Raw genomic sequence first — 20,515 nt, 5'->3', positions numbered from 1 at the left:
ATTGTCGGCCCATGTTCATCTCGGAGTCAGTAATGACTCCAAGATCCCTTTCTGCCTCCGTGCTCTCAAGAAGGGAATTTCCCATCTTATAAGTGTGCTGCTGGTTACTACTGCCCAAGTGCAGCACCCTGCACTTGCCAGTGTTGAAGTGCATCCTGTTTTTGATAGCCCACCCCTGTAACCTATCCAAGTCTTGTTGCAAGACTTGGATAATACGGTGCTTCTAAAGCTTAAACTCTCCAGGCCCCAAGATCTGGGGTGAGGTGGGCATGCTAGAAGGGAAGGACAGATTACAGCTGGACCTGGACAGGTTACAGGGGTGGGTGGATGAGAATAGGATGGGATTCAATACTGACAAGTGCAAGGTGCTGCACTTGGGCAGGAAGAACCAGCAGCAGACCTACAAGCTGGGGAACTCCCTTCTCGAAAGCACAGTGACAGAAAGAGATCTTGGGGTCATTATCGATTCCAAAATGAACATGGGCCGCCAATATGGGGACGTGGTCAGGAAGGCTAACCTCACTTTGTCATGTATCCACAGATGCATCATGAACAGGGCCAAGGAGGTTCAATTTCTTCATCAGCGATTTGGGCGACGGGGTGAATTGCAACCTGTTTAAATTCGCTGATGATACCAAAATTTGGGGTGAAGTGAGCATGCTAGCAGGGAGGGAAGGACTGCAACAAGACCTGGATAGGTTACAGGAGTGGGCTGACATAAACAGGATGTGTTTCAATACTGACAAGTGCAGGGTACTGTACTTAGGCAGAAGAAACCAGCAGCACACTTATAGAATGGGAAACTCCCTTCTTGAGAGCACGGAGGCAGAAAGGGATTTTGGAGACATTACTGACTCCAAGATGAACATGGGCCGACAACGCGAGGTCATGGTTGGCAAGGCTAACCGCACCTTGTCATGCAACCACAGATGCATCTCAAGCAGGTCCAAGGAGGTGATCTTCCCCCTTTATGCAGCACTGGTCAGGCTGCAGCTGGAGTCCTGCGTCCAGTTCTGGGCACTGCACTGCAGGAGGATGTGGACAGCATGGAGAGGGTCCAGAGGAGGCCACTCACATGATCCAGGGGCAGCAGGGCAGGCCCTACAAGGAGAGGCTATGGGACATGAATCTGTTCAGCCTTCACAAGAGAAGGCTGAGAGGGGACTTGGTGGCCATCTACAAACTTACCAGGGGGACCAGCGGGGAATGGGAGAAACCCCATTCACCCGTGCACCTCCCGGAGTAACAAGGAATAGTGGCCATCAGTTGTTTGACAGTAGGTTTAGGCTGGACATTAAAAAACACTATTTCACAGTCAGGGCAGCTAGGACATGGAACCAACTTCCAAGGGAAGTGGTGCTGGCTCCTACCCTGGGGGTCTTTAAGAGGAGGCTAGACGTTTACCTGGCTGGGGTCATATGTGCCCACCATTCTCTCCTGCCCAGGGCAGGGGGTCGGACTTGATGATCTACTTAGGTCCCTTCTGACCCTACCAACTATGAATCTATTCCCCGCCAGTTATGAAGAATATTATCCCCATTTAACAAACTGGGGATCAGATGCCCTGCTCCAAGGGCTTCAGCTGGCTTTGTCCTCTGCAGGGTCTCAAGCAACTATTATAACAACAAGAAAGCCCCTGCCTGGAACAGCCTCAAGCCTCCAGTCCCACAAAGTGCCCACTGGCTGCTCACATATCATCTTGAACATAGGAGGAGGCAATAGAGACTTCAGCTGGGTCAGCAGAGCCCCCAGGAAGGATGCAGTGGGTCCAAGTGATGAACTTGTTTCCTGCCGGCCTGGCTACCTCACCTCTGAAATGATGGAAGCAAAGTCAAGAAAAGGCTTCTCTTCTGTCAGCCTAGCTGCATCCATGGGTGAAAAGGCACCCATGGGTGAACGGGCCTCCAAGGGAGGTGGTGCTCACTCCTACCTTGGGGGTCTTCAAGAGGAGACTGGACAAGCACCTGGTTGGGGTCACTCTTTCCTGCCCAGCAGGAGGTCGGACTCGATGACCTATTGAGGTCCCTTGCAACCTTAGGATCTATGAACCTAGGATTTTGAAAAGACAGGTGCAGATAGTGTGGTGCATCATCCCATATAACACAGTGCATACTTTTCTCCACATAAAAAGACACTAGAAGCTTTACCCTAGGGAGCTAGAACAGTATACAGGAAAATATGTTTGTACAGTATGACCTATATGTGACAATGTTATCCCGTTAGTACAAAAATAGATGTTACTGCAGCTCACTAACGTAGGCTTAATTCCTTGGTGTTAACAGTGGACATTGTGTGGGGGACTATGATCCCAATGCAAAAATTAACACTAATGGAACAACCATAACAGTTCCATCTTTGCACTGTGGTATCTCTCTGCCATTTTATTAACCCTGTTTCTGTGCACTTGACAGCATGCTAACCTGCTTTTCTCTTTTGTAAGCATTTTGCATTATTGGGCTTTATTACCTGCCTTGCGTTGTATAAACAAGCCGCTCCTACTGCATATTTTACACCTTTATACCTTAACTTTTTGGGTGGCCAGCTTCTGAACTGGATTGTCGGAACAGTGCATGCGCTTCTAGGCTTTTTTTCTTTAAAATTATAGAGGACTAGGGCTGGAAGGGACTCGCAGAGAGGACTAGGTCAGCAGTGATGAGAAGCTGTTACCTGTGGGGGTTGTCCAGGCCTAGGTGAAGGGACCTGGTGACTCCCCCACTGCAGGCGAAAGTAGAGGTGAGGTACACTGATACATTGGTTCATATTGTATCAGCACTAATGAAAGGAAAACTGACATTATCGGCAATCAGCTTTTTTTGGCTGATGTGGTCTATAATGCCGCCAAGAAAGGCCACGTGCATGCGCGCACCCGCTGCAATCACGCAGCCAGCCTGGCAGCTTGGAGAGCAGCATTCAGCTGGTAAGTCTGTTGGAGTGAAGGGGCAGAGGGGAGGGAAGGGGCAATTGGACTGGTATCGGCCAATACGGTTCATTAATAATCGGCCATCAGTATCGGTCCAAAAAATCTTTACCAAAGCACCCTAGGATCAACCCTATTCAAGCCATCCCAGATACATCCATAATCTAAACCCTATGTAAACTATGGTCAACCTTGACAATAATAGTGTCAAAGCAAAAACAAATAACTGCAGGGCTGTGAAACTGGGACCCAATGACCAGGAGCAGCAAACAACAGCAGCACTGCAGAACAAAAGATAGCCTGATTAATGGAACAGGAAGACCATTAAAAAGGAGAGCAGGTTGTTAACACCTGTGGAATGAAGAGTTTAGAAAGGATTATGTAGATTTTACAGAGCCATGATGTCAATGGCTTCCCGCAACACTGCCTGAACAGAAATGCTGCTGCCATTTCCAGGCAGCTGGTTTTAAACACCAGGTAGAGCAGGAATCAAATGGGGGTGTAAGGGCATCAGGGCACCTGCCTGGATCCGCCTCAGCTGTGTCCACTCAAGAGGTTTTGCTGGCAGAGCTAAGAAACAGGATCTTTGCACATGCTGGTTGGTGGGCAATACAAGCTGCAGCAACAGAGATCGAAGGCTGGATATTAGAAAAAGCTTTCTCACTGTGAAGCACTGAAACGGGCTCCCCAGAGAGGTAGTGAAATCTCCATGCTTGGATGTTTTGAAGACCTGGGTAGACAAAGCCATGGCTGGGATGATGCAGTTGGGGCTGGTCCTGCTTGGAGCAGGGGGTTAGACTGGATGCGCCAGTCCTCGCTGTCAACGTGTCTGGGGCAGATCCAAGGGGTGCCCTGCTCAGTGCACTCCCCCCGGCCCCCTTTTATTCCAGCTCCACCCAACGCTGAAAACAGGCAGCAGCAGCAGCGTTTGGGTCCAGGAGGTGCCAAGGAAGCCCCTCGACTTCCCAGCTCATCGCTGATCCCTGCTAAACTCTTTGCTCCCCAGGCTAACAACCCTTGCTCCTTCCCAAGGGTCTTGTTGTGGCGCTGGCCCAAGCCGGCCTGCACTCCGCCGCCTGGCTGCTGCTCCTGTATCCCGGGCGCAACTCGTCGCAATGACATCCTCTCTGGTTTTGCTTCGACCGAATCTTCCAGGCCCCCGTCAGCATCCTCTGGCTGCAAACGGAAAATGCCAGGAGCTGTTCGCTGTTCCCTGCGCCTCTGCACCCCCTCCTCCCAATCCCACCCCCAGCTCTGCTGTGGGGACCCCCACTTTCTGCTCCAGCTCCCAGGGCTGAGAAGGCCTGTGCCACGCCCAGGAGCGCCCCCAAAACCCCGTTCACCTGTCTCCTAGGCTCTTCCGGGCGCAGGGCAAGAAGCTTGTCCGGTCACGCCGACTGACATCCGCCTCAGCCAATCGGAGACCCGCGATTCTTCAGCTTCCGATTGGTCCGCGGAAAGGGAGCAAGCCCCGTCTCCTCTCCTCCTCCTGTTTCCGGCGCGACTTTGGGCGGGAGCGTTCGAATGCGGCGGGCGGCGTTGTCATGGGGACGCGGCCTAGCGGCCTAGCAGAGCCTGCGTGGAGTGAGGGCCCGGGCGGGCCGCGCGGTCGCGGTGAGTGGCTGCAAGGAGCCGCGGGGCCTGAGGGCGAAGGTGGGGTGAGGGTGGTGTTGCCATAGAGACCGCGGACCCCTGTCCATCCCGCTGCCATGGAGACCGCGCCCCCCTCATTGGCCGTCTGGGGGCCCGTTGCCACGGAGACGGGGGCTCTGCTGCATCCCTGCCCGGGATGGGGATGGAGGGCTGTGCAGGCTCAGACTTCCCTGACGCAGGACGGGGTGTATTTCCCCACTGGTCAGACTGGTGTAACTTTGGGTTGTCGCTGGCCCCTGTGGCGGTTTGGATGATTCTGCCTCAGGATTTTCCCGGTGGGACGCAAGCGATGGAAGAGCAGCAAGCACTCGGGCAATCAAGTCTGGAAGAGAAGACGATAACGACGTTAGGACTTGAGGACAGTCTTAAAACACCCGGAGGGGACGGAGGTGGCTTGTGTCTGTAGGGCTAGGAGTGATGGTCAGGGGCCCTCCACGGAGGAAACATCGGCTGGAGAGCGGGGGAACCTTTCCGACGATGGGGCCAAGCAAATGTGCTGATGGGAAGCTGATCTGGAGCGGGCTCCCAGGGAGGTTGTGCTCGCCCCTACCCAGGGGTCTTCAAGAGGAGACTGGACGAGCACCTGGCTGGGGTCACATGACCCCAGAGCTTTTTCCTGCCATGGGCAGGGGGTCAGAGTCAATGATCCTTTAAGGTCCCTTCTGACCCAAACATCTATGAATCTATGACTCCAAGCGCGGTCAAGCCTTGGAAAAACGGTGACATTTCCATCCTTGGAAACTTTCAAGAGCAGGTTGGACAGCCAGGTTGAGGCAGGGAGATGCCCAGGTGAGATGCAAGTGCCTCCCAGCCCTACTTCCTTATGATCCTATGATTTCTATGCCTTTGAACTCCTTCCAGATCACGTGCCGGCTCAGCTTTGTGTGCAACAGAACAACGCAGAACAAGATATGAGTGTTTTTTGCCTCCGAGCAGCCCGCACATGGGCATGCTGAAAGACGCCCAGGAATCACTGAAATGTAGCCTGTACAAGGGAGAGGCCTGCCAGATGTTTCAGCAGGATGCTGTTACCTTCGAGGTGCGTTTATAACAAATCTGCTGTTGTAGGAAGGAGTCCCCTGTAGTTCAGCGGTGGCATCATGGTCTACCACACAGGAGACCTGGGTTCGTCTTCTCAGACGCGCACAACTACAGCTATGGAGGTGCCAAACATCTGGGCTCAGTCTGCTCTTTGGATTCGGTCTCAGTAGCGTAAAGGAGGATGGAAGGTCTGGGCAGCCTGAACTCCTCCAAAAGTTCCTGCCCAGGCATATGTATTGCAGGCCTGGGTGGCCCTCATGCATACTCCGTGGTCCAGGAGGATTGACGATTGCCATCACCTATTGTAGGAGTTCACTGACGAATCCAGATTGATTCTGAATTTTTTTCCCCCACTGAACTGGAAAATCAAAGCGCGTGGTGAGCTGTGTGGGCTTTTCTTAAGCTGAGGAAGCTAAATGCAGAGGAAGTCGGTTGCCAGGGGACAAGTCCAGTAAACACTCATTAAGAAGCTGGAACTAAAACTACAAAGGCCCAAGGGTTTGCCTTTTAGGTGGTTACAAAATGAAACAAATGTTCAAAACCATTTGGCAGCATTGCCTTCAGGGAAGCCCAGGCACAATTTTCAAATCGTTAGCATCCTAATATAACCCACAGATTATTTTTTCTTAGCGTGTGGTTGAATATTAGACATTTCCCATCTCTATGCAGCTGTTACTTTAAACAGTTGTCAAGTATCAGCTGGAGGACAGAGTCTCTTTTGCCGAGGTCATTTTCCTATAATTAATATAAGAGAATGATTATAACAATTATCGGGCTTTTGCAAATTAAAAAAAAGTAGTTTCTTTGGTGAAAATGTCATTGTTGAGTTGCTTTTTTTTTTTAATCAGTTGCAGATCACAATGAAATTGTTGTGGCCCTTGTAACTTGATCCATGTGTGATTATCAATATATTGCTAACATGGACATTAGAAAGCTCAATATAGTGGAAGAATAGAAATAGTTTTTCATTATTCAGGGGTGAAATAGTTATCACATAACACTGAAGATAAACTTTTCTTTACTGGAATTTGTAGATAGTTGTCTGTTTTTTTTATTTAGCTTTTTCTCCCTTTGTCTTCAAAATGGGCTGGTATATTTGTTCCAGTAGTCAAAAGAAATATATATTTTATAGTCTATAAGTAAGAAAATTATATGCTGTAACATCGCCTTGTAAATGTTTCCTCTGCAATTGTATATAAAATGTTTAGAAAAAAATATATTCATGGTACTCTTGTCTCATCTCCCCTATCCTATTCTTGTCTGTTTGCTATTTTCCCTCTACCTGTGACATTTGATCTTCTAACTAAAATGATGACTGTGTTCTGTGGCTGGGTTTTGTCTCAGTGCTCAGCACAATGGAGCCTGCCCAGGTGGGAGCCTCGACAGCTTCCTGTAATATAGGTCAGGATTAAAATTAATAAAATAATAGAAAGGCACAAATGGTCAGAGAAAATAAAGCACTTTGCAGAATCACAGGACAGCAAACTTGCCCTTCATCTTCACAGTCCTGAGTAAAATTTAGCCTCGGACTATGGTTCAATATGCTTGCGGTATTCATGGAAGCAATAGATGGAGACAGATCTATCAGATAACGTAATCTGGCAATGCCCTTGCTCTCTGAGGCAAATACAAGATTGTCTGATAAGACTGGTCTCACTCTAGTCCTCTCTTACCATGCCTCAGGAAATCACTTAGCACTTCAGCACCATTGGCAGTCTGCACCTGTGAAAAGTTTGGGGCTGTACAGAAACTTGAGAAAGCTAAGACAAACCACTAAAGGTGTGTTAAAAACTGTGTGGATGTTGTTTTTCAGGAGAAAGGTGGTTTTGAATTGTTCTAGACTCAGACACAGGTAAGCTACAAAGCTCTAAGGCCATTTTGGTCTCCAATGAGCACATTCAAATAGGGGTTAAATATGAGGTAGCTTGGGTGCTGTGACTTGACACCTTCAGGTAGTTTCCCTTGACTTTCCAGAGCATCACTGTGAGATTGAACCTTTTCTCTGCATTATAAAGCTCATTGAAAGTAAAATATCCGTACAAGAGCTAAATGATGATGATGATGAACAAAAATATTTTCAACTAAATCTCTGATTGGCTCAGTTTTGTGCCAAGGGGTTCTGCAGCAGATTCTGTTGTTTCAAAATATGCCAGTTCCATTGCTTTAGAGTATAAAAGAGCCACCACTGATTTCTACTCTTGTTGCTTGGCTTTTCTCCCTCTGGTTCATCCTTTTCTGGGAAAAAAAAAATCTAATGCTGGGCAAAGGAGTTCTTTTCTGATGCCAGCGTATGATCTGATTCTGTGGTTTGATATACAATTATAATATTTTCTTACACCTGTTCCAGGGAGTACCACAGATATGCCTGAAATGGAGGCTCGTAGTATCAGAAAATGTGCAGCACTTTACCATAAGGTTTGAGTCTGGCTTATGACTATATTCTTGTAATGCTTCCTGAGTGTTTCACATATATTGGCACTGAAATACAACCAGATAATCATCTGGCATGTCACACTTTTCATTGCATTGTGTGCATGGGTCTGTATAAAATCCTCGCCAAGTATCCTGGAGCAAGTCCCTGCCCTAATATCAGTGCCATGGAATTTTCAATCTTCGTGCATAGTAGATATTTTACGAACTTATCTGAAAGACCTCTGATATATATATAAAATTGTGTGGCAGTCAGCTTGCCTTTCTTTTAAGACTAATGGCCTGAATCGTCACCAACCTAAAGATCCTACGCATTTTAAATTTAGAACCAATAATTATCCTAGAGCAGGTTGCCAGTGTATAATAACTGTGATGTTCTAGCAGACTCAGTTGAATTCATTTTTTATTTAACAGACCTGCTTCTGCATCTTTTGTTAAAGCAAGACTGTCACTTTGCCTGAAAAGAATGTGAGACCTCAGCTGTTCAGGATGGAGCTGAACAGCTCTGCCGCGTTGGGACAGGAATGACATCCACTCTGAACTGCAGTATCACACAGTGCCTGCTGTTGCTGCAAAGAACAAATTAAGGCAAATTGAGGGACAGATCACTCCCTATACTTGATGATATTTGACCCTTGAAATGCAAGTTCACTTCAAACTCTGCTGGCTTAAAAACAGCTCCTCTTTTCCCAAACACATTTCATATTCAAGTGTCTGAAAAGATCCTAGCCTTAAGTGTCAAGCCTCTTAAGCCTCTGCTTCTAGCCTCTGCTTCTAGTAAAGCCAATAAAGCAGGATGGATTTTGATATTAAAATATGGTGATTAAGAATGTTTAGTCTAGATTTTTGCATTACAGAACACAATCACCAGATAAAGGTGAATGAAAATTACTTGGATCCTGATAATAGAAAATTAGAAGCTCAGAGATGTCCTCTATTTTGCCAACAGATGGCACTGGAATTAACAGTTTAGGATTTCTTGAAAGCCTTTAAATAACAGCTTGCTTCTTTTAAGAAATAGAACAAAGCAGTTTTACTTGAAGAATTACGTTTCAGTTTGAAAAACAATATATGTAGGGTTTTTTGCGCCTAAACGACTAAATGAATGAACAGGCCCTGTTAGGATGGTCATCTCTTCTGACCTCCTACATAAGACTTCCCTGAATTAAGTGTTGTTTGACCTACAGCGCATCTTTGAGAAGAGCATCCAATCTTGTTTAAAAATTGCCAGAATTGGAGAATCCTCTGTGACCTTTGTTAAATTGTCCCACTGGTTAATTACCCTCATTGTCAAAAGTGTGCGCCTCTTAGTCCTCTCTTTCACTGTATGTAATAGGGATTTTATTTTTTTACGTGTTTTGCTTCATTTCAGATAGCATTGTGGAATTGTTTTTAAATCTCTTATCACTCCTACTCACATAAGTCTGTCAAGTTTCCCTTCTACCTTCCTGGAAACTGAGCTCCATTTTTTCATTTAGATATTGCAGCTACCAATAGTTCTTGCACTTTTGTTTCGGTGGATGTGGATGTGTGAGATTTAAATATTATCTAGAGTACAATCCTGCATTGGGCCTTGGACAATAAACAGAATGAAACCAGATAGATCTTTTCTGTCTTGAACTTCTGATTCTTGTCATTTTGAGTTGAAGTCCCAAGCTTTGTGTTCGTGTCTTCCATTTACTCTTTCCTCCACAGAAGGTGACTTCCATGGTGGTTGGTGCACCAAGCAGCCCAATCCAAATGGGACTTGCACTGGGGATTGATTGAACCCCTAGGGCAGAATTCTTCAAAGCACTCACTGTTGGCCTGCCTCTTCCCCCTTTGATGTCAAATGATCCCTTTTACCTTAGGGTAAACTGTGTGCTTTGGGAAATCTCATCCATACTCAGTATGCCAGCTAAGCTAGTAGCTCATTCAGATTTCACAAATGAAAGACCCCATGTCTCTGAACTTTCCTTTCTTTTTTTTCCCCCAAAACTAAAAATCTCAACAACTTTTTTTTTTTTTTTTACATCAAGAATCCGAATTTCCCTACAGAAACTCCGCTGAGGACTTCCCTGCAACAGTGCTTCTACTGTCTAGCTTGTTAAGTTTTATTGCTGAACCACTCATAATTTTATTCTGACTGATATTTTTTTCTAGCTCAGACCCAAGGTTCTAAATCATTTTGTTTGTTCCTCAATGCACCTTTTCAGTTGTTGTAATATCCGATTGCCGTCAGCAGATTATTAGACAGAAGTTGTATTATTATTCAGACTTAGTTTGGCATTGATTTTAGTAATGGTAAATGGAGATTTGATTTTTATTTAGCAGGCTAATTATTTTAAACAAATTACTGTGTCTGTACATCTGAAAATCCTACCAATGACTGTAACCAGTGTTGCAAGAAAAAGACTGTTTTAGTAACAAGCAGTGTAGTGTTCTTTGGAGTATGAAGTTGGCATTCAGTCACCAATAATGACTTCAGTCCTGAGCTCTGTAAAAACATCTAGAAAGGTGTTTTAATTTATTTAAGATTCTATATGTTGTCAGTGTTTAAAGTGAACAAATAAGAATTTCTGCAGATATTAATCCAGCTGGATATAAACAATTATGTTGGGGAAACACAAGTGTAGGATTTCTGAGTTGTTTTTCTAAATGATAAAATGATGCATGATATAGTGGCCATGTTGTATAATTCATCTGTAATATGTATAATAAACCATTTATCTTTAAGGCTTGATCTTTGAATGTGTCCATATCCATGTCTTATCCCTTTGTTAATTAACTGTGGGTTAACAGTAGGACTGCATGCCTGACATCAAGTTGGGCAGCTAAAATTAGGCATATTGCATTCTGTAGCTGGTGGACGAGATTTCAGTAGACTGCAGCATTCACTGAATGGACATCACAAGTGTAGGAAGCTTGCAGCAGTGAGTGACTGTACATATCTCTGTATCTCAGTGTGTTGTTTTATTTTTCACTTTTTATGTGCAAAAATAATTTATTCACCCCCTGCTTAGCATATTTTTACAATTATTGAACTCCAAAATGTTTCACAACCCAGCCTGTTGCCACCTAGGATGTAACTGGCTGCTATCCTAATTATAGATAATAAGATCTGTAGATAAGGAAATGCTTTATTTCTTTGCTAACTTTGTCAGCTATGGCTCTTGCACGTGGATCTGATATTCCTTGTGTTTGATTTCTAGCAGGGTTTAAACGGAAGATGTCATCCTGCCTGTATGAGTGCCTTTGTGAGGCAGAGCTTGAAAAATATTATCCACACTTTGCTGCCCTTGGCCTTCAGAAGATAGACGAACTAGCCAAGGTTTCCATGAAAGATTATGCCAACCTCGGGGTCCATAACATGAATGACCGCAAGCGTCTCTTTCAACTCATAAGAATCATCCAAATTATGCAGGAAGAGGAGGAAACAGCAGACACAGCCAAGGAAGATTTTCAAACAAGTGGCCTTTTCCTCCAGCCTCAGGTGACCAGATCAGGTCCTCGCAGACAGCTGCGTTTTGAGTCCCTCTTTGAAAAAAAGGATGGAACAGTTAAAGACTGTGAAACTGGATCATATGGTTTATCTAATTTTTCTGCCAGTGAAGATGGTTTAGTGGAGATGTTGGGACACGTTCCACGAGCTGACTTGGGTTACAATAAAGCAGCCAGAAGAGAAACCCTGACTGCTTCTGGGGCGTGCACAGAACATGACATGGACTATCCTACAATGTATTCATCAAATAATATTGCCCCTCTGCTGGGGAGTTCTGAAGCCCCCATCATACAAAGAGTAACTCATATTTCAGGGTATAATTACGGACTACCTCATTCTTGCATCAGGTAAACATCATTCATTTTTGTTTCATTAGATAGGCATTAACTGACAAGGTTAGTCATTCCTTTATGAACTTAGGAAGGAAGATCCTTCTTCATTGGCTCTGAATGAATGCCTTGTATGACTAAAATCAAACAATTCCCAGCTTCTACAAGAGCAGTGGAAAATCCTGTGGGGAGGGGAAACATTAGGGAGCATTTAGGACTTTCCAAGGTTGATGGAAAGAAGTAGTTGAATTCACTGAAGCTTACCAGAATTGGCTAAAAATAGGCTTTTATCTTTTGCAATACTTATGTTTGTTTTAGGCTGGTATTTGAGCTCGCTTCTCTTATTCTATTAATAGAGCCTTTTTGCATAATTAAAACTATTTATTTACAAATTCTATCACTCCATATAGGTAATACCCTATGTCAAGTTTCCACCAGTAAAAGTAGCACATGGATTTTGTTAAGGGAACACCCAATCCACTACCTTAAAAATTAAATTAATTTGATTTTTTTTTTTTTTTAAATGGAAATCCAAAATTAATAGTACTAGCTGATTGGGCATTTTGCAGGCAGATCTGCTAACGAACCTCAATCCTGAACTTCAGCACCTCAAATTGATCCAGCTTCTCTGCCAATATGCCATCAAACTTAAGTTACAGTACTCCCATGCTACTCTGCTATAGGGCATTTTTCCTGTGTCAGGGTTTTATGATATTTATGGATAGATCATTTCATCTAGTGATAGCAGTTATAGTCATTTGTGAGCTAAATCGTAGTCTGAACCAGAGAATCCGGTGATGAAAAATTGATGTGTGTACATGCTTATGTTTCCCAAGGGTCATCTCAGTTTAAAAATCCTTTACTAAAAATGTGCCTGGAAACTTGTCCACTTTTTTTCATATTTTGGTTGGAACACATCCATGCATTCAAATCCAACACCAGTACATTGCACAGAATGTTTCTAAACACACTTTTATTGGTCTGGCAAATTCTGCGGTGACATAACTAAGTTCATAAAAAGTCTGGGAATGTTTGAGTTTTTCAAAGTTAATACTGCTGGTTGTACAGCTGGTTAAGCTAACTGGAAAAAAACCAGATAAATGATACAGAGAATATTTAATATATATCACACTTAAATAGAATTATTCTATTTATAAATGAGTTAATGATGAGCTTTTTGGTTCCATTAATATTTCAACACATAGTAACAGCTGCTGTGATGCAGGCTGTATTCAGTCAGCAATGAAGCAATAGCCAATATCCAATGCTAAATGTAGGAAAGTGAATTCAAAATTGCAATCCAGACAGCTCCCAGTTGATTGGTACTTTACCATGAAGCACCTAAATCCACCAGGCACCTCATCCTTTTTTTAATGTTCTCTAGATGCCTGGAGAACTGTGTCTACACATGCCCAGAACTGCCCCAGTGTGAGCAGCTCAGCACTTATCTCTAACCTAACCTGATCCAGAAACTAAGTGCTCCTCTGCCTAAACCACCCAGGAGCCTTCCGTCGGGGCTGGGACTCTGTGCAGCAAAGAACAGAGTGCTCTTGGGGCCAGAGAGAGACGGGGCACAAGAGGGAGCTTGGCTCTGTAGCCCAGTACTTGAGGCACTCACTTTGGAAGGGGGCCCCTGGCTTCTGGTCCCTGATCCTGGGACTTTGTGCCTTTCAAATTAAGTACTCATTGGATACAAACTAAAACTGCCCAGAGGCCAAGGAGTATCATAACCACTAAGCTACAGGGCTTCTCCCTTTCCCTCTAGCCCTATGATTCATGCATTCAGAGCCCCAGGTTTTGTAATGGGAAGGCAGAACAACCTAAGACTTGGTGGTTGAACCCTCCCTTGGGTGATGAGAGCCATGTGCTGGAACCCCCTCAGGCCTTCGAGCCTGGGACTTCATGGCTGACTGCTCTAACCACTGCACCAATATATAAAAGGTGAGCAGCGCCTGCTCTAGCTGCCTTTTAAAAGAAAACAATAAAACTTGTTCAGTCCTTTGGACATATAGATGTCCATGTCTGTCCCCATGAGAGGGCTCTAGGCTTAGGATCTCAAGTGAGCAGAGGTCCCTACCTGCAGCCCTGATTCAAGTGCCTAAACTCTGGAAGGAGTTAGAATTTCCGATCCCCGCCCTCACCTCCCCACTTGTAGGAAACACTTGCTGTTTCTTACTAGCTGGCTGTAGGTGTCCTTCTATACAGCACATGGGGCTTGGGACTGGCTCTGCTGAGGTGCCTGTTTCCTATGCACTGTATAGGGAGCCCCTGTATCTAACCCACTGTTCTGGATTCCAGTTTAGGAGGCAGGCATTTAGAAGTTGGGCGTCTTGGTAGGCACGTAGATCCCTTGTTGAATGTGGCCCTTTGTCTTTATTGGATTTGCCTTGACAATGACTATAGTCTTAGCTGCTAGGAACCCAAACAGTATGAGTACAATTAAGAATGCAGAAAAATCAATAGCTCCTTTGAACATGCTTAAAAGGTTTTCTACCTGCTCATAGCAAATGGCTTGATTTTAATGTTAGCAGACGGGGTCACTCGTAAGCTCTTTCTACCTTTATTGTCTCTACCATGCTCCCAATTGCTTATCTCTTTCTGAAAATAATATAAAAAGATAGTTCTAGGACATCTGAATGCAGTATATGTTTCCTACAGTGACTTAGGTTTCCTACTATAATCTCTAGTTGCAGTACTTTGTAATTAAAACCCATACTTCATTTCAATAGAAAATATGAGTCTGTACTGTCTGAGAATCCCTTCCCTAACAGAAATGTGCTCTCATATCAAAGGATCAGTCATTCCTGCCTCTCCATTTCTCCTGCTTCTCATCTCTTGGGAACGATGGTCAATGTGCTCTAAAGGTCACCACGGCCAGGCTCTGGTGAAACGAGCTGCAAAGCAGGTTCCAGAGCCAGTGACCTTTTGCTGAGAACATTTGGTACCCAACAGCATCATGATTATTGTTGGATGGGTCATTAACTTAGTCACCACAGATAATCTCAGTTGTAGTCTCTTAACTTTTAGCACAGGTTTTGATACAGTCTCCCACAACATTCTCACAAACAAGCTATGGGAAGTGTGGGTTGGATGAATGGACTGTAACCTGGATAGAAAACTGGCTGGATTGTTGTGCTCAAAGGATAGTAATGAATGGCCCAGTGTGTAGATGGTAGCCAATATCAAGTAGAGTGCCCCATGGGTCAGTCCTGGGCCCAGTTTTGTTCAATATCTTCATTAACAACCTGGAAGATGGCATAGAGTGTACCCTCAGCAAATTTGCAGATGACACTAAGCTGGGGGGAGTAGCAGATGCACTGGAGGGTAGCGCTAGGATTCAGAGAGACATTGACAAGTTGGAGGATTGAACCAAAAGAAATCTCATGAGGTTCAACAAGGACAAGTGCAAAATCCAGCACTTAGGAGGGAGCAATCCCATGCACCAGTGCAGGCTGGGGCTGACTGGCTGGGCAGCAGCTCTGCAGAAAAGGACCTGGAGGGACTCTTCCCCTCTATTCAGCACCAGGGAGACTACATCTGGAGTCCTGTGTCCAGCTGTGGCTGACTGGCTGGGCAGCAGCTCTGCAGAAAAGGACCTGGGGGGACTCTTCCCCTCTATTCAGCACCAGGGAGACTACATCTGGAGACCCGTGTCCAGCTGTGGCCCCCCCACTACAGAAAGGATGTGGACACACTGGAGAGAGTCCAGCAGAGGGCAACAAAAATGGTTGGGGCTGGGGGACAGGACTTATGAGGAGAGGCTCAAGGAACTGGGCTGATTTAGTCTGAAGAAAAGACCGAGGGGGATTGAATAACAGCTTCCACCTCCCTGCAGGGGGGCTGCAAAGAGGATGGAGCTGGACTGGTCTCAGTGAGGGCAGATGGCACAACAAAGCAATGGGCTCAAGTTGCAGCAAGAGAAGTTTAGGTTGGATAATAGGAAAAACTTTCTCATGAGGAGGGTAGTAAAACACTGGAACAGGTTACCCAGAGAAGTGGTGTAGTCTCCATCCTTGGAGGTTTTGAAGACCCAGGTAGACAAAGTCCTGGCTGGGATGATGTATTTGGGGCTGGTCCTGCTTTGTGCAGGGGGTTGGACTAGATGTGACCTCTTGAGCTCCCTTCCACCCTGATTTTCTGTGATTCTTAACAGAAAGAGGTTTCCTTTCCACTACAAAGCCCTGATCCTGTAAACCTTTTGCATATGAGAAGTCCTGTGGAAGTAGACTGATGGGGTGGCCGGTCCAAGCAAGGATGTCTTCTGAGTAAACGCTGCAGGATCAGGACCTGCAGCTGAGAGCCGGTCTTGGAGGGAAACCTTGAGTGCTGTTCGGTCTCATGTGGATCCCAACTGACATTTAAATCCCAAGACTATTGTCTTAACAAGAAATGGAAGGACTAATGCTAATCACCTTGTGGTCTTAATTTAGTGGAATCGTGTGTGTTTGCTTTAAATTAGCCTGTTAAAAGAGTTGGAAGAGCATTTGGTACACAAGACAGACACATGACTTACACGAAGGCGGCAGGGTTCGATTAAAATAATTTGTTTCTGATTTGAATTTGCATTCAGGTCCAGGGAGACCATCATTTTTCATTTGACTGAAGGGTGCTTGGAAAAAAGGAAAATTGGAGTGGACACAAATTGTTATAACAGCAGCATCTTTATGCACTCTCTCTCAAGATGTTTGCATAGAGGATTAATCATCTAGAGAAGTGATTGCTTCTCAGGATGGCAGGGAAACAGCAGAAGTAGATTTGGCAGGCCACACAACTGTGCTACTTTGTGATTGAGACTTGTCACCTTTGAACATAGGTTTAGACCTAAATTAAGGCATGTGACATACATTGATATGTAGGGTAAGGGTTTTTTTTACCAGCAAAGCAGAGTTCAGTCTTGGTAGCATTTGATAATAGCATGTTATGGTTTTACCAGAAGTTGACAGCGACGGGACAGGTAGATAGAATGATACGAGAGAGAGATCAAAAGGAGGATTGACAACCCATAAAACCTTAAATAGATTAAAACACCTTTCTAGATGTTTTTACAGAGCTCAGGACTGAAGTCATTATTGGTGACTGAATGCCAGCAGCATACTCCAAAGAACACTACACTGCTTGTTACTAAAATAGTCTTTTCCTTGTAACACTGGTTATAGTCATTAGTAGGATTTTCAGATGTACAGCCACAGCAATTTGTTGTTTAAAATAATTAGCCTACTAAATAAAAATCAAATCTTCATTTGCTATTACTAAAGGCAATGCCAAACTAAGTGCCTGTTACAGAGTTGTCTTTGTGCTACTCTGTAGAGAAGGAGGGAGAGGGGAGGTCAAAAGCCTCTACCCAAGATGAAAAGCCACGACTGAGGAATTGAATTGAGACCAAGATGTGAGGCTCCAAGAGCCACAGCAGTCTTCATGACAGTACTCAAGAAAGATGGATATTAATGAAAGCTGTATGCTTTCTAGTAAGACAATTCAGTCCAATATTTGGTCAAGGAATATGTTATCTCCTGGACTAGGACACTCTAACGAAATGCCTAGTGAGAAGGGACTCCAGGAGATGAGTCTTTTTTGGATGATGTTTGTCTAGATTTTTAATTTGTGGACAACAAAATTTATGTCAGGTCATTCCCAAGCTCAGCACTATGCTACATATATATAAAAAAAAAAAACAAAAAAAAAAAAAAAAAAAAACAACCCTTCAATGCAGTCACTTTAACAAATGCACACAACATTGGTGGTTGTGTTATCCTGCAAAGCAGACTAGTTTTTGCTTTTGTGACAGCCCTGAGTTTTATGTAAGCTTTCAAAACAAAACAGAGTTATCTTCACTAAACAGTAACCAGCTAAACTTGCAGGCAAATTTAAAGATCTCTCCAATTATGAAGTCCCTTTTTAAACCCAAATTTGCAATCCCATGTTACAGATCAAATACCTCGGAGAAGGAGACACCGTGGACAGAGACTGACAAAATCCGCGTGTGTGTCCGGAAGCGTCCATTGGGCTTGAGAGAGGAGCGGCGCGGGGAAGTCAACATCATCACAGTGAAAGATAAAGAAACCCTACTTCTTCACGAGAAGAAGGAGGCGGTGGATCTTACTCAGTATATTTTGCAAGTAAGAGGTCTCCGTTTACACTTGGGCTTTATAATCTGTAGGGATCAGGGGGCAAAGTGACACCTTAATGGAGCAACAGTCCAGGGAGAGGTTAAAACAGATTTGGGGTTTTGGTAAAGGATTTCCCTCTCTCTCTCTCTCTCTCTCTCTCTCTCTCTCTCTCTCTCTCTCTCTCAGATTAAACAAAAATGGCAGGGTGCATCTCTCATCCCAGTGCGATTACCGTGGGATTACTCCTGAATTACACCAAGCTGAGGATGTTAGACCCCCGGAAACACATCTCCCATACAAGTGCCTTTAAGTTGCCCTTTACCTTGCTTCTTACTAAATGAATATTCCTTTCCTGAATCACGGATGCCAAAGTAGGATGCCTTGCTAAACATATGGCAGGAGCACATTGCCTAGTGCTGAGTCCCATATAGCCACATTCGCTTGTACGTCAGTTTAGGACTTGCGTTTCTAAGAGCGGCACATATGCTTTGATTCCCTCTTTTCTAATTTTTCCCCTCAGTCCAGGGACAAACATTTTTTAGAGCAAAGTTTTTGTTTGGTCTTTGTTGCAAAATCCTGGCTATTTTCTTCTGCCATTGTTCAAATCCTCAGTTCTGACTGACAGCACCAAAAACACAGCTGATTTCTAGAGAGCAGCAAGCTATACTTGTTCTCCTGTGTGTTATTTTTATAGTCTCTAGACTGAGAACAACTGTTGGGGGTATCCAGTAAAATTAAATTTGCTAACTCTCCCAGGCCCCGTTCATATAGCATCTTTTATAGCCTCGTATACTCTGTAATTCCAACCCTCTGTTTCCACCCAGCCAGCTATATTCAGCATTTATGTGGCGCCTATCACCTTCATATCCAAGTGCTGAAATAAATCTTTACACTAAACTATATTCTGGCAATACTGACACCCCCCCCCCCCCCCCCCCCCCCCTCGCCTTGCTATAAATCCCTGACATCCAAGTAGAAATATGCCATCGCTTCACTAAAATGATCTGGTTTAGATTTCTTAGGGTGATAACCTTTTATTGGACCAATTGGGATAGTTAGACAAGCTTTTGAATGCAAGACATTCTGTGTTGGCATGGACCATTTATCCAAAATTTATGTAGCCTTCAGTTTTGCATATCTTCTGGCTTTCCTTATACTATTTTGTTTATATACTTCACTGTAATGTTACAGATAATGATCAACTTGGAGCCACACTGAAGTGACATGGTATTTTAATGAGCAAAATTTTAAAATCTGGGAGGACCTATTCCAAAACCCATTGAAATCAATGCCCGTGTTTCCATAGATTTCAGTGGGCATTAGATGAGGTCCTAAGATGGGACCTAAGATGGCTCCTTTTGCTTCTCAAACAAAACAGTCCAATTGGCCTGGGAATGGTTTTATCTTCCATGGGCAGAAAAAAACTTTATACATTGCCCGCTTTTAGTTCTTCCTAATATGTGGGCTCACGCTAGTGATGTATGCTGGTTCACTTGGATGAGTTTTTTATTTTTGAAGTTATGCTTATCTTTTTTCCTATGGCTGCTATTTGCCCCGCTTTGAGATGGTGGGGAGGAGAAACCATCTTCTCTTTTCCTTTCCTTTCCAACACACATGCTCTGTTTCTTGGTTGGTTGTACAAAGTTTGGTCGTTTGGAACCTGAGGTCAGCGGAAAGACTTCTGGTAATGTCAGCTGGCTTTGGATTGAGCCCATAGCATGTGCTGTTCATTATGCGGTGAAAGTGAAATGAGCCAGATTCCTTTTCATGTAAAAATCACATCTATTTTTCAGCATGTTTTTTATTTTGATGAAGTCTTTGGGGAAGCATGTACCAATCAGGATGTGTATATGAAGACTGCTCATCCCCTCATTCAGCATGTTTTTAACGGGTAGGCTACCAATGCTTACATTTGTTATTCTTGCCCTTTTTATTTTTAATTTTCTTAGACTATTTTGGTTTCAGTTTTCATTTTACTTTTCTGGACACTTGTGAAAAACAGCATCGGTTTCACCTTTTCCATTCACAGTATTGTTGTTAAGTAAAATATCTGTGTGTACAGTTCTAACCCTGTTGTCCTTAACCAGCCAAAACTCTCTTTGTACGCAGTGGGAGATTTATTCAGAAGATGGATAAATCAGACCTTACAGGGAAGAAGAGAGGTAGTTTGATCTAGTTAGAAATAGGGATTGGCTGTCAGGATTCCTGGATTCTATTTCTCTGTTGTAATATAGACTTTCTATGAGCTAGAACAAGTTATATGGCTCCCTTTGCCCAGTGGAGCTGTCTTGCATAAAGCACATAACATTTATATGCTTTATAAAGCACAGAAAGATGTATTTATAACATTCACAGTAATAGAAAGACAATAGAAAGCTTAGCAGTAAGCCTTTTTTTTTTTTAATTTACTTAGAGTATTATAATTATATGCGCTCCACTTAAAGGAAAAACAAATGTGGTTTTACATGTATAATTTAATTTCCTTAATGAAAAAAGAATAATGTGCCCATGCTGAAAAATTAACTAGATGGAGCTTTCTGTTATCAAGAAGTTCCAA

General features: G+C 44.0%; 2 protein-coding genes across 2 annotated transcripts in view; one reads left to right on the top strand and one right to left on the bottom strand.

The window, feature by feature from the left end:
• NUDT2 (nudix hydrolase 2) overlaps positions 1 to 4,352 on the bottom strand; it is an 11,892-nt gene extending 7,540 nt beyond the window's left edge. The window contains exon 1 of the mRNA XM_019531863.1: positions 4,261 to 4,352. The gene's annotated coding sequence lies outside the window, so the exon portion shown is untranslated. The remainder of the gene's footprint in view (positions 1 to 4,260) is intronic.
• A 74-nt stretch (positions 4,353 to 4,426) lies between these two features.
• The window catches only part of KIF24 (kinesin family member 24), a 38,425-nt gene continuing 22,336 nt past the window's right edge, over positions 4,427 to 20,515 (top strand). The window contains exons 1-4 of the mRNA XM_019531858.1: positions 4,427 to 4,531; positions 11,236 to 11,869; positions 17,778 to 17,967; positions 19,752 to 19,849. Of these exons, the coding sequence (XP_019387403.1) occupies positions 4,462 to 4,531; positions 11,236 to 11,869; positions 17,778 to 17,967; positions 19,752 to 19,849 (992 nt within the window). The 5' untranslated portion in view covers positions 4,427 to 4,461. The remainder of the gene's footprint in view (positions 4,532 to 11,235; positions 11,870 to 17,777; positions 17,968 to 19,751; positions 19,850 to 20,515) is intronic.

The sequence above is a fragment of the Crocodylus porosus genome, unplaced genomic scaffold (genome assembly GCF_001723895.1).
Source record: "Crocodylus porosus isolate Cpor-Errol unplaced genomic scaffold, CroPor_comp1, whole genome shotgun sequence".
In the NCBI taxonomy this organism is placed as follows: Eukaryota; Metazoa; Chordata; order Crocodylia; family Crocodylidae; genus Crocodylus; species Crocodylus porosus.
Note: the sequence above shows the minus strand (reverse complement) of the source record. Positions and strands in the feature narration are given on the sequence as shown.